This window comes from Anser cygnoides, chromosome Z (assembly GCF_040182565.1).
Source record: "Anser cygnoides isolate HZ-2024a breed goose chromosome Z, Taihu_goose_T2T_genome, whole genome shotgun sequence".
Classification (NCBI taxonomy): Eukaryota; Metazoa; Chordata; class Aves; order Anseriformes; family Anatidae; genus Anser; species Anser cygnoides.
The window spans coordinates 23,739,781-23,754,594 of NC_089912.1; the positions used below are offsets into that span (position 1 = coordinate 23,739,781).

General features: G+C 44.8%; 1 protein-coding gene and 1 long non-coding RNA gene across 3 annotated transcripts in view; one reads left to right on the forward strand and one right to left on the reverse strand.

Annotated features, from left to right (window-relative positions):
- REEP5 (receptor accessory protein 5) overlaps positions 1-14,814 on the forward strand; it is a 22,065-nt gene continuing 7,251 nt past the window's right edge. The window contains exons 1-2 of one of the 2 annotated variants that reach the window (XM_066988312.1): positions 1-274; positions 597-690. In XM_066988312.1, coding sequence (XP_066844413.1) covers positions 157-274; positions 597-690 — 212 coding nt within the window. In that variant the 5' untranslated portion in view covers positions 1-156. The remainder of the gene's footprint in view (positions 275-596; positions 691-14,814) is intronic. The other variant, XM_048049933.2, reaches the window with a different exon arrangement.
- LOC136789034 (uncharacterized) overlaps positions 13,513-14,814 on the reverse strand; it is a 15,360-nt gene continuing 14,058 nt past the window's right edge. The window contains exon 2 of the long non-coding RNA XR_010827753.1: positions 13,513-14,764. This is a non-coding gene — a long non-coding RNA (uncharacterized lncRNA). The remainder of the gene's footprint in view (positions 14,765-14,814) is intronic.

The window sequence follows — 14,814 nt, forward strand, 5'->3', positions numbered from 1 at the left end:
GCAGGGCCGGGCGGTGGCGTGGCGCCCGGCCTGGTCGCCGTGCCTCCTCCTCCTGGCCCCGTCGCGGCCGTGTGCGGGTGGTGCCAGACGCTGAGCCAGTCCCTCGTCGGCCACACGCCCGCGGCTGCGTCGGGCTGAGGAGCGGGCACCCTCACCATGACGGCGGCCATGAGGCAGCGCTTCGACCGGTTCCTGCACGAGAAGAACTGCATGACCGCCGCGCTCGAGCGCATCGAGAGCAAGACCGGCATCGACCGCTCCTACATCGCCATCGGTGAGCGCCGACCGCCTGCCGCCGGCACGTCCCGCGGCGCTCGGGGACTGGGGGGGGGCCGCCTCGCCGGCCGGCGGCGAGAGGGCGGCTTAGCGGCGGCTGCGGCCGCGCCCTGTCCCGCTCCTCCGCCTCTTCCCCCGGGCCGCCCCCCTCGGGAAGCCGCCGGGGCAGCGCCTCGCCCCTCCGCTGCGCCATGTACCCCTTCAGCGCCGCAGGTGAGCGCCCGCCCGGGCCGCGCTGCCGCGGCGCCCCGCGGGCTGCCCCCGCCGCCGGTAACGTTGCCTTCCCCCCCCCCCCCCCCCTTCCTCTTGTCTCTCCGCAGCTCTCCTCGGGGCGGTGGCCGTGTACCTGGTGATCGGATACGGTGCCTCGCTGCTCTGCAACATCATCGGTTTCGGATACCCTGCATACGTGTCGTGAGTGTCGGGGGGAGCGGGGGATGCGAGGAGGGCGCCGCGACGGCTGTCCCCGTTACGCCGGGGAGGGACCCGGTGGCAGGGTCTCAGCCCTGGCGGTCCTCGAGGACTGTGCTCCGAAATGTGGCTGCTCTTTCCCACCTGCTTGCTGCTGGGCCGCCGGGTGTTGCCTCAAGAACAATACTGTGCCCGCCTGGCAGGTGTTGTGTCATGGGCTGGCAGGTGCTGAGCAGCCTTCATGCTTGAAAATCTGCACCCACAGTGCGGTATGTTTTCTCCTTGGCTTCCTGGCTGTGCCATCTCCGGAGGTAGGCTGGGTCGCTATGCCTTAGCTGCTGCTCCTAGCGGGGGAGAGAATCCGCTGCTGTGGTGGCACTGGCTAAAGCTCACACCGCTGTTTTTAGCAGAGTGAGCTCCCAGGTACGCAGGAGGGCAGCGGTGCGGTGTCAGCATGTGTTTAATGCAAAGCACCATGCACAGAGGAAGCCGCATTAAGGAGCAATGCTTTCTGCAAAACAGCCTAGCAGAGGAGAAGATGGAGAGGTAGGCTTTGGAGCTCCTCTTGAGAGTTATAGTCTTAAAAATTATTTTGTCTTTCAAAGGACAGTTCAGGAAAGCCCTTGTGGATGTTCTGTTTATAAAAGTAGCTGGTATCCTTTCATTGGCATTATACTGTCAAATTACTATAACAAAATGGTTTTCCCATTAGGTAAGACGTCAGTAGGTTGCAAAACACTTTCGAGGTTTACTAAACAAAACCTTCTGTGTAGCATACTGTGTTCATAAAATGGAAGTCCTTCCCAGCTTTAATGTTATGTTGTTGAAACACAGTGCTTGCCTCTTATGTAACCGCTTAAATACAGTCAGCGGCTTTTAAAAATGTGTTATCTGGCAATTAGCTTCTGGGTAATTAAAAATACGTTGCTTTGCTTGCTCCTTCTCTTGTTTTCCGAGTGTGGGAGATCAACTTAGTTTTAGACTCATATGAGATTAAACCCGTATTTTGAAATGCCTTATGGTTATGATGCTTGAAACTAAGCAGTGCTTTTCTAAATAGTGTTACTGGTGTGCACTAATTTAGGAGATAATAGGTTGAGAACAACTTGGGGGGAATACAAGCCTTATTTTTTATAAGGCAATTTATAATTGATTTTTTTAAGTTAAAATCTGAAAATGGAAATGTTTAAATACTGTAAAACCTTTAAATAGTTGAATAGGAAATACATTTATGTACTATTTTGTGCCTGAGTTAGGCCACTATTAAATTTTTATAATTACTTTGTGAAAGGCTACTTAAAGTCTTACGCTTGTTTGAGATCAGATTTTAAATCTGCCTGTATGCAGTTGGGATGAATAAACAGATAATAGAGCTCTTAAAGCTGTGGAGGCAAGCCAGTAGCAAATCAAATACAAATAGTGTGGGTTTTCTTTCTTCCCGTGTTTTTTTTTTTTTTGTACAAATCTGGAAAAATTATTTTATCTTTTTGTAGAGTGTCTACCCTTCTGTGTGCGGGTAGTTTTAAGTGTACCGTAGCTTGAAAATTTACCTCATCAGTGTTAGTACTGTGAGTTTTTTTGTCTGTTTTTGTAATGGGTGCATTGGCCATTGTCCTTGACTACAAATCTTAATTAAAATATGTGAACAAACAAAAAAAAGCATGAATACCATGCACATGAATACAGTGCCAATTCTGGCTTTTCTGATTCATGCTCACTTAATGCTTTCCCTTTGTGTATCTTTTTAACGTGGAAACATTTTTAGGATAAAATTATAATCTGAGATGATAATCTCACTTATATAGCACAGTGTGCAGTATGCCAGGGGCATACGCTTCTTAGTGGCATCCTGTGGAGAGGTGTTAGCCTGTGAAGTAGCATGCTGACAAGATGGGTGCCCTTACCTCCCTTCCCAAGTGCAGAGATGTTGCTTTGCATTTTCGCCTGTACAATGTTCTGCCCACAGAGCCAGCAGCCCAGCAAGAGTGCAGAGAAGATGTGGGAAGGAATACGCTAGCATGCATTTTCATGGTCCCGTTCCATTTCCCCTTTTTGGGGAAGGCATGTGAACTCAGGACAGGCACAGTTGCCCTTGCAAGTCTGTACGTGGTTATGGGATCAGCCGGGGAGCAACAGGCCAGGATATGTGTGCTTTCTCCTGAGATGGATTTCAGTCTGCTGCTATGCATGGGCTGCCTAACCAAACCTAAAACCTGTTTGGTTTTACTTGAAAGACATTGCCTGTCTTCCACTGTATGGGTTTCTTTTTGTCCTGGCACTACCATGCCATGCTCCTTATCTACCTAAGGGTAGATATCTTAATGTAGGGCTGAGCCATGGAAAGCTACAGCTGAGTTACTAGAGTGATTCCAGTTTCCTTTCCACAGCTTTGATCCCGTACTGTAGTTGGGGTGCTGTTGAGTCCTGTTCCTTCTGCTAGTGGGCCTAAAGCACAACGAGCTGCAGCCAGTGTGGTTGTCCTCACTTCTCTTTAGTCTGTTCCTTTTTGAAAAGACAACTGAAGAGCCCCCTATATGAAATGTCAGTACTAGTGAGACTTGCTTCCTAGCATTGGGTAGAAAACAGATTTCAGCTTTTTTCATTGGTTGAGAACACCCTCAAGTGTGCTGTGGTGGTTTAACCCTGTCTGGTCACCAGGTGGGTGCTACACTGCTCTCTCACCTACCTTCCTCTGCAAGACGTGAGAAGATACAATGGAAACATTCAAGGGTTGAGCTGAGGACAAGGAGATCGTGATAGTAATTAGAGTAATTGGTGAGTGGACAAAACAGGCTTGACTTGGGGAAGATTAATTTATTGCTTATTAGTAACAAAGTAGGATAGTGAGAAATAAAAAAATAAGAACACCTTCCCTCAACACCACCTTCTTTGCAGGTTCAACTTCGCTCCTGACTCTGCTACCTCATCCTGCACCCCTGAGCAGCACAGGGAATGGGTGTTGTGGTCATCCACAGCGCTTTGTCTGTGCTGCTCCTTCCTCCTCATGCTGTGCACCTGCTCCACGTGGGGTCCCTCTCACGGGATGCCTCCTTCCCGAACTGAGCCTGAGGGGGCTGCCCACAGGCAGCAGCTCTTCAAGAACAGCTCCCACATGGCTCCGTAGCACAGGGTCCATCCATCCCCCAGGAGCAAACTGCTCCAGCAGGGGTCCCCCACGGGTGGGCGGCAGCTCCCCCCAGACCCCCTGCTCCTGCGTGGGCTCCTGTCCACGGGCTGCAGCTCCGGCCCGGGGCCTGCTCCTGCGGGGGCTCTCCATGGGCCGCAGCCTCCTCCAGGCCACATCCCCCTGCTCCACCGGGGGCTCCTCCACGGGGGGGCTGCAGCGTGGAGATCTGCTCCGTGTGGGACCCATGGGCTGCAGGGGGACAGCCTGCTGCACCAGGGACCTCTCCCTGCACAGGCCGCAGGGGAACTGCTGCTGCCTGCCTGGAGCACCTCCTGCTGCACTGACCTGGGGGGCTACAGGGCTTCTTCTCTCACAATCTCTCACTCCTCTCTCCCAGCTGCTGTTGCCCAGCAGGTTTTTTTTTCCCTTCCTTAACTCTGCTCTTCCAGAGGCCCAAACATTGTTGCTCTCTGGCCAGTAGTGGGTCCCTTTTGGAGCAGCTGGAGCTGGCTCTGCTCTGACATGGGGCAGCTGCTGGGCTCTGCTCACAGAGGCCACCCCTGCAGCACCCTGCTGCTAAAACCTTGCCACGTAAACTGTACATCTGTTAAAGCTGTGCCTCCTGGAAGAGGTCAGAGAACACAGCCATCAACAGAATGTATAACAGAGGGAATTAATTTGATGTTCACACAAGCATGTCAGCAATGGGTCCACATCTGAAAAAGATCAGAAGAGTACTGAAAGAGAAAACACAGACTGTCTTTCCCCAGTTAACTTACTGTCCTCTGTTGTGATGTAGATCAGTGTGTTGTTTTTGTGATATGATTGTCTGAATAGTTTAAAATGAGAAATAACTAAGTATTCAGTAGAAAAGACTGGTGGTAGAATTAAGTGGTGGGATGGGTGTGTTCTGCAATAGAGATCATCTCCTGTTCTTATGGCTGCTTAAAACAGCCAACAGGCTACTACTGATGAGAGACCTGCTAGGCATGTTCCAGCTCTCTTCTGTTAGGATTTTAGTTTTGGATTACCTTGGTCACAGTAGTTACCGATCATCTCTTTGCTTGCCTGAAAGAAAGTGTATTTGAAAAAAAAAAAAAAACAGCCCAGAGGTGCTCCACTCAGAGTTCAGTCTGCTCACAGGCAAAGCCTTGGCAGTTTCACAGCTGCCCACCGTGCCTTGTGTAGTTCTGTAGTTTATTTTCTTTCCTTAGCACCATTCTCTTTGCTCTGTGGCAGTGTGCACTGTGCAGCAGATGTGAATTTTCCTGGCGTGGTGCTGAGGGCTGTAGCCACCAGTGAGACTGGGCTGGTGGGGTGTGCCCACCATGTCCCCATGCTGCCAGCACTGGCCAAGGCACAAGGTGGTTTCAGGTGGGCACGGCTTCTTCCCTTCTCCTTCCCCCCCTTTAATGTTCATCTTTGGCTTGGCTTTGTGCAAGTCCGTGTTGTGTTTGTGCACAAAGCAGCCATGCACGATAATTTGTCACACACAGTCTTCTTGGCTCTTCTTTGAGGAATCTGGTCTGGTGGGAGGTGTCCTGCCCGTGGCAGGGGGGTTGGAACTGGGTGGTCTTGAAGGTCCCTTCCAACCCAAACCGTGCTATGATTCCATGCTTCCTCAAATCCAAGTCTTCTATGCCATGTCAACACCCACAAGGCTCTTAACATACGCAAAATTAAGCAGTAGTTTTCCAAGGAGAGCTTATTTGGCTATCGCCCAGAACATCAGACAATCTGGGTTAAAGTTAGTCATAAAATCCTGGCGTTATTCCCTCAAATCCTGTGCGGTGCTCTGTGATTAAAAAAAGTAATTATTTTTAAGTTGAAATCTACTACTCATTTGCAGGCTTTTGTGTTTGCAGTAGGCCAGCATTTGAAGTTCAACACAGATGATAGCAACAACCTTTTATGCATTCAGTGAGCTTTAACTGCACAAGGCGATACTCAGTCTAGTAGATGGAAGGGGTGAGTCCGGCCAGTACTTAGTAATGTTGCCAGTATCTCACTGCTTTTCTAAATTTTCCAGATCTAGCCTGTTTAAGCACAGCCCCACCCATAGTCCATGGTAGTTAGCTGCCTCAGACAAATTAGAGAGTGCAAGCAGGAAGGGAGCCCCTGATGACTCAGAAACGCGTGCAAAGGATTTACTGAAATTTCAGAAGTGCTGTCATGTTTGGTTTAAGCATGGCTAAGATGAAAATAGCTCTGGGCAGTAAAATGTCTGAACTTATTACTGGTGTCTTCAGGGGAGAAGAGCAATACAGTACAATCATTCCTCCTTCTGCTTTGGCTAATTTTATGCTGTTACTTCAGTTTAGCTGTTTTTACTATTTAAGTGCTTCTTGAGGCACTTTAGAAACAGGAAACAATCTATTCTGATTGCAAAGAGGTGTAAACATGCAATTCAAGTCTTACTTAAGTATCGTCGTGAACCTGAGCCTGTCTCCTGGTTTCTTTGCATGTTCCATACCACTGAAATAGGAATGGTGCTTTTTTTGGTCAAAGATGCTTAAAAATGTAAAATTGTGTATTTCATGAGAGCTAGGACAGTAAATTTGCTTTCTCATAACAAATTTTGAGAAGAATGCTTACTTTTTACTTAATGGAAAATTCTGCATGGTATATTTACATTCACAAGCAATGTTGTGCTGTTGCTTTATAAAACTGTTTTGAGAGAACTGATGTATCTAATGAGATCTGCAGTGCTCAGAGTAAAGTTAAGCAGAAAGTTTCCAAATCTGACTACACTTAAGCTGTCCACTTTCTCAGATGACACTCTTTCCATGGAGTTTCAAACTTTAAAAGGTGTATATTTTTTGGCGTATGTTCTGCCAAGTCAGTTCATCTGAAACATGCTTGTTTTTTTTGTCTTTCAGATTTTAGAGTGCTGTGTTTAAAACAAAAGCTGTGTATCTGTTAAGTAGGGAAATGGCGTGCTTTGATTTCTAGAGATAGCAAGTTGTTAGATGCAAGAGTGACTCTAACATTACAACAAATGTAGATACATTGGAATTTTTCTTCCACATTTTAAATTTAGGTTAAAAAGTTAAAGACCTTTGTTCCACAGGTGGGTCCACAATGCAAATTAAACTCCTTGGAAGGTTACTAGTTTATAACTTATATAGACACTATTTTAAGGGAATGCAGATGTGTGTGAGACATAAATGAAGGCATTTTACCATTTTCTTAGTCTAGAAATACACTATTGCATGCACTAATTCTCTTTAGTGCAGTAATCTCTAGCAACTTAGCTGATGTTAGGAATGCAGTTGTTAGTGGGATAGTTAGGATTACACCACTGGGTTTGCTAAAATACTTTCTTAAACTATGCTTTCGCCTGCTGAGTCACAATGCTTCTGAAATTTAATGTGTAACATTGCTGATCCTAAGTGTCGAAGAAGGTGGAGTCAAACGGATTAAAAAAATGTGGATTATTGTTAGTTGCTGTTCTTGTTTGCCTCTGTTGTTGCAGTCATGTGTTCTAGTTATGCTGTAAAAGGCATTCCCCACAGCTCTGAGACTGTTGGAGGGGAGTTGGTCACACCTTGCTATCCCAAAAGGACAGCAGCCTACTTGTCAGTGAATATACAGTGAGCAAAATACACGATTTTTGGACGAGGTTAATGAAGCTGTCTTCAGCTCATAAGAAGAAAAATGCAATCTCTCATGTGAGGATCTGTGAACATTAGTTAAAACTTAAAAATTTTGAAAAAGAAATGACAGAATGTTATACACAGTTAAGTAGCTGGCACTGCACTCAGAAAGGAATCTGGAGGATTTGCAGAGACCTGAACCCAGAAGCTATTCCTCTAAGTCTGAAACTCGAATCCCTTTCCTACTCCCTGATGAATCAATTTTTAAAATTACTTTCAGTAATTAAAACCCTAGGATCTATGTAACTTGCTTTCTAATCTAAAAAGTACTTGCACAGTGATCACCTTACAACAGCAAGATTTTTCCATCCGAAACTCCAGTTGCTTTGAGAATCAAGTCTGAAAATGTTGCACCATTTTGTGCTTAATTGCACATTTAGGTAATTTAAGGCCCCCCTGTAATTCATTGGCCAATATCATGGTAAACAGAACAGAAAAGCAATTTTAGAGCTGTAACAAAATTATGCGTAAAATACAGTCTCCACAGTGCACTATATGTTGACAAGGAAATGTAATTTTTATTCTTTCTGTATTGTTGTAAACATATAGTAGAGGATGACTTCTTCTCCTCAGGGTAACAACAACTCTTTTTGATCTCTGTGCGTATACGCTAAAAAGTAACAGCTGTGGAGAGACAATCAAAGAATATGAAATACATTTGTCCTCAAACAAAATTGTCTGTCACAAGTACAGAAGGTGCCAGCAGCACTGCAGATTGCCAGCCAGTGGTATCTTCTGGTGGAAATGCAGCATGTCTGTATTTTGCAGGTAGGATTTGGCTTTTTCGTAAGCTCCCTGGCCACACAGTCATTGTCTTCCTTGTCATAACCTTGAGGAAAGACAACCTGAAAGACTCCTGTAATAAAAAGTGAAATTGGAGGTTACTGAAACAGGGCCTTTTAGGCTCTAGGAGACGGAGTGTTGATACTGGTCTAACTGCTCATGCGGACAAGCACAGCCAGTAGTAAGGCTGGTAAAGCTTATTCTGAGGATTCATGCACATGGGAGCTCTGCTAAAGCCTGCAGTGACTTCTCTTGCCTGTGTTAAGGCTGGCAGTGGAGCAAATCCTTCTTCCAGAGAGGGTACGTGGACATCTTCTAGAGCACAGCGGGGGAGTCTGCTGGAGCTCCTGCTGCGCAGCTCCACCTGCATCACCTGGCCTGCGGGGTGGGACGAGCAGCAGCGTAATGGTTTGACAGCCTGGATTGAGGCACTGATCTATGTTAATCCCAGCCAAAAAGAGCCTGTGGGTGTGGGAGTGTGTGTGGGGAGCTGGTTTTAGCCCAGGTCGGAAGTGGGGAACTGATCCATCACGTGGCCCTACAAATACTTGCTCCAGAGGAGAGTGGGACAGGAATAAACAGAGTAATGAAATGACAGAACTGCTGCCTCTTTTTTTTTTTTTTTTTTGAGGAACCTAGCCTTATGCTTATTTAACATAAGCTGTAGAACTCTCCTCATGGGTGGGGAGAGCGGCCTCTGCTCCGCTTTTTTGCCTCTGTCTCCACTTCTCTTTGAAGAAATGAAGGTAGAACGCTTTGTACCGCTGTCATGTTGTTTTGCCTCCATTTGGTGTGTTGCCTCCTAATTATATCTGTCTTTTCGTGGACAAGAAATACCTTTCCTATACTTCATGAGGTTGCCTGCTGCCATCTTCTGGATACACAGAATTAGGAGAGGGGCGATGGTAGACCTGCACTTACATAACTGCTGCAGAGTATTTGGCAGGGATATGTTTTCAGTATCTGCAAATGTATTACTCTACTAGTAGAGATGGTATGGAGGAAGAAGTATGGAAGATGGAAGGCTTTTAGCTGATGGATGAAAATGGAGAAGAAAAAATGATAAAGCAGGTACTGACACAGGTACTGGCTTCACTGCAGTGATGCCAGAAGTTTCAGAGGCAACCTGCCAAGGGGGGTCTGAAATGAGGATGGCAGGGAGTCACTGAGCTTAGGAAGTCTTGTGTTACAGTGGAGTGTTGATCCCACAGAGGTGTCTAGATAGCTAAAAGTAAATTGGTTTTGAATCTCTGCAAACTGCTGTAAGGAGCTGAGACAGACTGGTAAATATAAGCTTTAGAAATATAAGGAATTTTTATTTCTGTGAAGTTTTTTTTAAGTTAACCTAGCAATGGAGTCACAATGTTTGCCAGCCTACTCATTCAGTATAGCTCTGATTAGAAAACTGAGGGAAGGATGCACAGAATGGCTTCTCTCCTCTGTAACTACAGCACGGGGGCTGGGTTTAGTTTAAGCAATGCAGTGTGGTTATGAAATACATGTGTTGACGGGTACATGGTTTGCGATGCACTAAAGATTTCTTATACTGTAGTCTGTCTTTTGTCTTAAACTTGTAACTTTATTTGTACAAGAGTCATCAGGTACACCTTGTAAACTGCAGAGTTTTGAGTGACACGAGGTAATAAATTTTGGAATTTCTTTCTCTCTTAATTTCTGGCTTCCACATCTTACTAGCTGGACTCAGCTCAAAAAAAAAAACCCTATATCTCCTGGTAAAATTATAATAGGCTTATTCTATGAATACTGTATGTATGAATTAACTGTAACAATGATTTACTATGCTGGAGATAATTCAGGGGTGAGTAACAACCTCTTCCTGGAAAGGAGCTGGCATTTGTCAAAATGAGACAGGTGCTCTAAGTGAAATAACTCAACTTGGCAAATCACTGATGTTAGACTTAATCCAATTAATGCTAGACGTGGCCCAGTTGGACTGATTGTATGACAGAAGCAGTCAAAACTGACCTATGGTCCAGAGACTGTAGCTGCACAGCCGCTGTGAACCCTGGGCTGCTGGAGAGCACGGCAGCCTCATCTCATCCCCATTGGCATCACCAGCTAGACGGGTTATCAGGGAACAGGGGTGGATAAAAACGACACTTTCAGTGCACTCCCCATATGTCTGCACAAGTTGCAACGCTGGCTCATGGCAGGTCATACTCAGTACTGGAGAGATACCTGTTTTTAAAAAAACTGGGCTGTGATGTTTGCCATCCAGTCTACTGGAAGCTGTTCATAGTGGCTGCTCCTTCCTCCTGCATGTGTAAATTCTGTAAGTAGTTATTTGGGGCTATAATTAAAGTCCTCTGTAATTAGCATATAAGCACCAAATAAAATCCTTTGTGATGTGTGATTGTTCCACATAACTAACATGAAATTTAGTCATATCATTATTAGACAAAAAAGATATGAAACTACCATTTTTATTTTTTTATTCATTTGTAAATTTGAAAGCATGGGCTTTGGATGCTTCTTCCTTCATTATGAGACTTCAATGTTACATGCTACTGAGACTGATTGACTTGTTCGTGCAGTGTACAGATTACAAGAAGGCCGTCCTAAAGTTGGCTGTACTGCCAGCATCGTGTGATCTGTATGTTTTCACTTACTGATGGAGATTGAATTTTGAGTATCACACTGACTGAGTCATGATTTAACATGAAGAAAAATAAAATGCCCTTGGCTTGAAGTAGGACATATATCTCCTAAAGTTAGTTGTGCAGAACATTATAGCAGGATAATAGGTAATAAATTACAGAATAAATTATTGAAGTGCAGTGCAATTAAGGTGAAATTCTCCAGCTGAAACGAGTGTAGTTATAAACACACAAAAACCACTTCAGATACTCTACATAACTTATTGTACTTGCATGTTCTTGACTAAGAAATATTTTCTGTGACTTACTTTTGAAATTGTGTGTAAGTAGCAGAGGATGTGGTTATCTGTTGTCCTTTTATTAGGTAGGGACATGTTATTCTATGGACTTGCACTGGCACTCTCAGCTCAAGGACGTATTTCCAGTTATGAAGCAGAATGCTCATCAGATACTTGCCTTTCCTTTACTTCAGTTAAAATGGTGAGTCACTGATGGCTCTGCTATTTCCATTCTTTCCTTTCTTCCCTTCTACTAAATGGTATTATTCTGGCGTCCTCCTAACAGGTGCAGTTTTTGTTCTTGCCTCTGAGCTGATGGTGCTGGTTGTTATCATCTTTGGTGTGGTAGGTGTCAGCCCCATGAGTTTGTCCCATGATACCTGGACCAGGCATCAGACCTGAGGGAAGTGTAGCTGTGCTGTTTTCTACAGCGTGCAAGAAAACAGCATATGTGGATTTAGTGTTGCATGTCAGCTGACTAAACCACACCAGTGAATGACAACTTGCAGTACTACTACTCGTGACAGTCTGACCATGAAAGTGTCTTGTTCAGACACTCCTCTGTGGAATCCTTATTCTTTAGATGTCTTCCCACCACCTTGCACCGGAAGGAAGACTGGGAAAGCTGTGGGGTCCCATGTATAGCACATAAGCTCCAGTGAAAGTAAGAGTTCTCAAGATCAAATGAGAACTAGATTTTTGCTTGGCAAGGCTAGCAGGCAGCCTTTCTCCGCCAACAATTAGTGGTCCTGTGATTCCTAAGCTTAAAGACAGGATTGTGGTCGCGGCTCATTCTTTATGTCATCAGCATTCATTATCATTAGAAGGCCTTAAGATACATTTCTTTTTTTATATTAATTTAGTGTCATGTCCTTGCAAGGGGTGGTAGTGTTTTGAAATGTTTTTCTGTAATGCTCTCAGGAGTAGTTCCTCATAATTATAAAAATTCACATTTATTTCTTCAAGGTACTTCTTCAAGTTTTGAGGATTCACAGCTTTACAGTCAAACTGAGACTTCCCAGATCAGCAATGCTTCTTTCTAGGTGCTAGCAGAACTCACAAGTGAGATCATGAATACTTTGGAGCAAAGGCTGCCATTTCTTGGGCTTTTTAGATGAGTGAATATATTGTAGATAGGAGCATATGCAAATCTTACATAAGTATCCCTGCAAAGCTGAAATACTTTAGAAATAACGAATACCTAGCAGGTAGAGAAAAATGCATGTCTCCTTAACTTAGTGAGTCTGAAACTCGTGTTTGCTTGTTATTTGGGATCTTTCTTTTGGGTTCAGATGGGGACAGTCAATTTGTGTTTTCTGGTTTGACTAGGCAAGGTATCAGCTTAAGGAACTGCAGGAGCAGATGGTGAATGTCCAAGTGGAGCACACCCATTTTTGGAGCTCTTCCAGGCCAACCATTTTTACAGGAGAGAAGATACTAAAGCATGCCATATTGACACAGCGATGTGTCATCTGCCCTTTGCTACAGAATTGGAGGTTCTACATTTTTTAGTGAAAACTGATTTTCATCATCATTAGGATGATTTTTAATAATGCTAACAAAAGTTAAACAGCCTCCCCCTAAATCTGTCAACAGCTTCAGACGATGAGTGGAAAACAGCAAGACTGTTAGCAGTTCCACTGCCAAGTGTTCTCTCGCAAATACCAAGCTAGCATGTTTTTTTGTGGTAAGATAAGCCTTCCCCAATATGTCAGTAATGGAGAACTTGCCAGTGTAACTGGAAAAATTAATGCCCAGCAGGTTTTACTTAACCGTGAGAAGGTGCCATATGTTCCTTTCCCTCCTCCGTTTACCCCTTTGTTCAGCACTCTGACTTCCCTGCTAGTTGATTTTGCTTTTCTTTCCTTCAGTAGGTAGTTCCACACCGTGAAAACAGCCCGCATCAGGAGCCATCCCCCTGACCTCCAGTGTATTTTCTCAGTGGACCCTCAGCCTGTGGTACTGCAATAACTGAGAGGTGCAGGTGTACCGAACATGCTGGGGCACCGGAGGCTGGCATGCCATTGGGAAGGCTGCCTGGGCAGCGTTTCCTGACGCTGTGTTGTCAGGAAAAGCAGCAAGCAGACCTCCAGCAGTCCACCTGCAGAAAACCTGCTTTTCCAGCTGTGCTGATGCAGCACCTGAATTACAGCCCCTTACCGTGCGTAGTGGGGAAGGGCAAGGGCTGCTCCTGTCCCCGTCAAAGGACCTCCCTGGCCAGCTGCAAACTAGTGCAGATGATGCATAAATTAATTGTCAAATCCTCTTATTGCATCTCAAAGTAATTCAATCCAGTAGCTGCACCAAATCTCTCAGTGTGTGGTGGGTTTATCAGTGCTTCTGCTGAAACATAAAGCATGTCACATGGTTGATTTTTTTATTTTAACTTACAGAGCTAGGAAGTGACACAGTCTGAAGGGCTTGTCAGTTCACAAACCGGGAAATCTGCTCACAGATAGCCATCTCCTTGTGCCTTCTGTTTTGTAAATCTCCCTAAATCTCAAAATCTTCCTTACTGTCTAAAAGAAAATTTTACACCTTTGACTTATCCCACAGATCTTGCATCAGCAACAGTATAGTTGATATTAAGGGAATAAATTATAAGAGAATTAAAACCAAATATACAAATTTTAATCCAGTGGCATGAGTGGAGAGGACAAATGCTTTTTAATATTCTTAATCTTCATATTATCAGGTTTATGGTCGCTGGCATTTCCTTCTAAAACTTCTTATAGTGCTAATCGAGAACTGAGCAAGATCCAGAGTCTCCACTTCATTTCTTGTACTAAAGAAAACATGCATGCATCTTTCTTTCAACCCCCTATTTTTAAAACTGTATGAACTTGCATGCCCTTGGCAGTTGGAGATTTAAAGCCAGTTAATAATTAAGCGGAAAGCCCAAGACTTTACTTGAGGTTTCTCCACTGTTCTTAATATTGTAACCTACATCATGATTTGTGAGTTCTGCAGGAGTGGATTTAAAGAGCAAAGCAGTTGGGGATGCAGATACGTAGTCCTCACTGTGTGTGTTTGGGGGAGGTTACTTTATACGGCCTCTGCTGCTGTAGACCAAGTGCTTGCCAGCAGTTACAGCAAATCATACAGTCTGCCTTTTCAGAAAGGAACTTAGCTCACGTACATTATGAATAAAGATATTTGATATTCACTTCAAAATCCTGGGCAGGGTTACCTCATTCTGGTCCCTTTTAGATACCGGTGAGGGCAGATAGTTGGTGTCATTGCTGGTGCTGAGTGGGAGCTGCCTGCAGGCTTCCTTGTTACCATTAGCTGGGGAGGGTTATCCTACACCCAGGGAATATGTACAGCACAGGGCTGGGTGCACTCAGGTTGACTGTTAGGTGGATCATGTACTCCTTTGTGTCCAATGGTATTCTGGTCAGGAATACCTCAACGTATCCTGAACTGGCCAAAGATGATCCCCTCTCTTCCTGTCCCACACCTGGTAGGTGGTGATGTTCATGTTTCTCTTGCAGTCACAGAGCTAGAAGTAGCTCAGGTGCCACTTCTTTTTGAAGTCATATGTTTAGGTAAAAGCTTTGCTATCCAGAGATCTTGGGCACGCTGTCCATGTGATGGATAACATTTAAGTCTTTTCTGTAGATGATATAGAGAAATTGAATTATGAGAATTCACACGTAGCAATA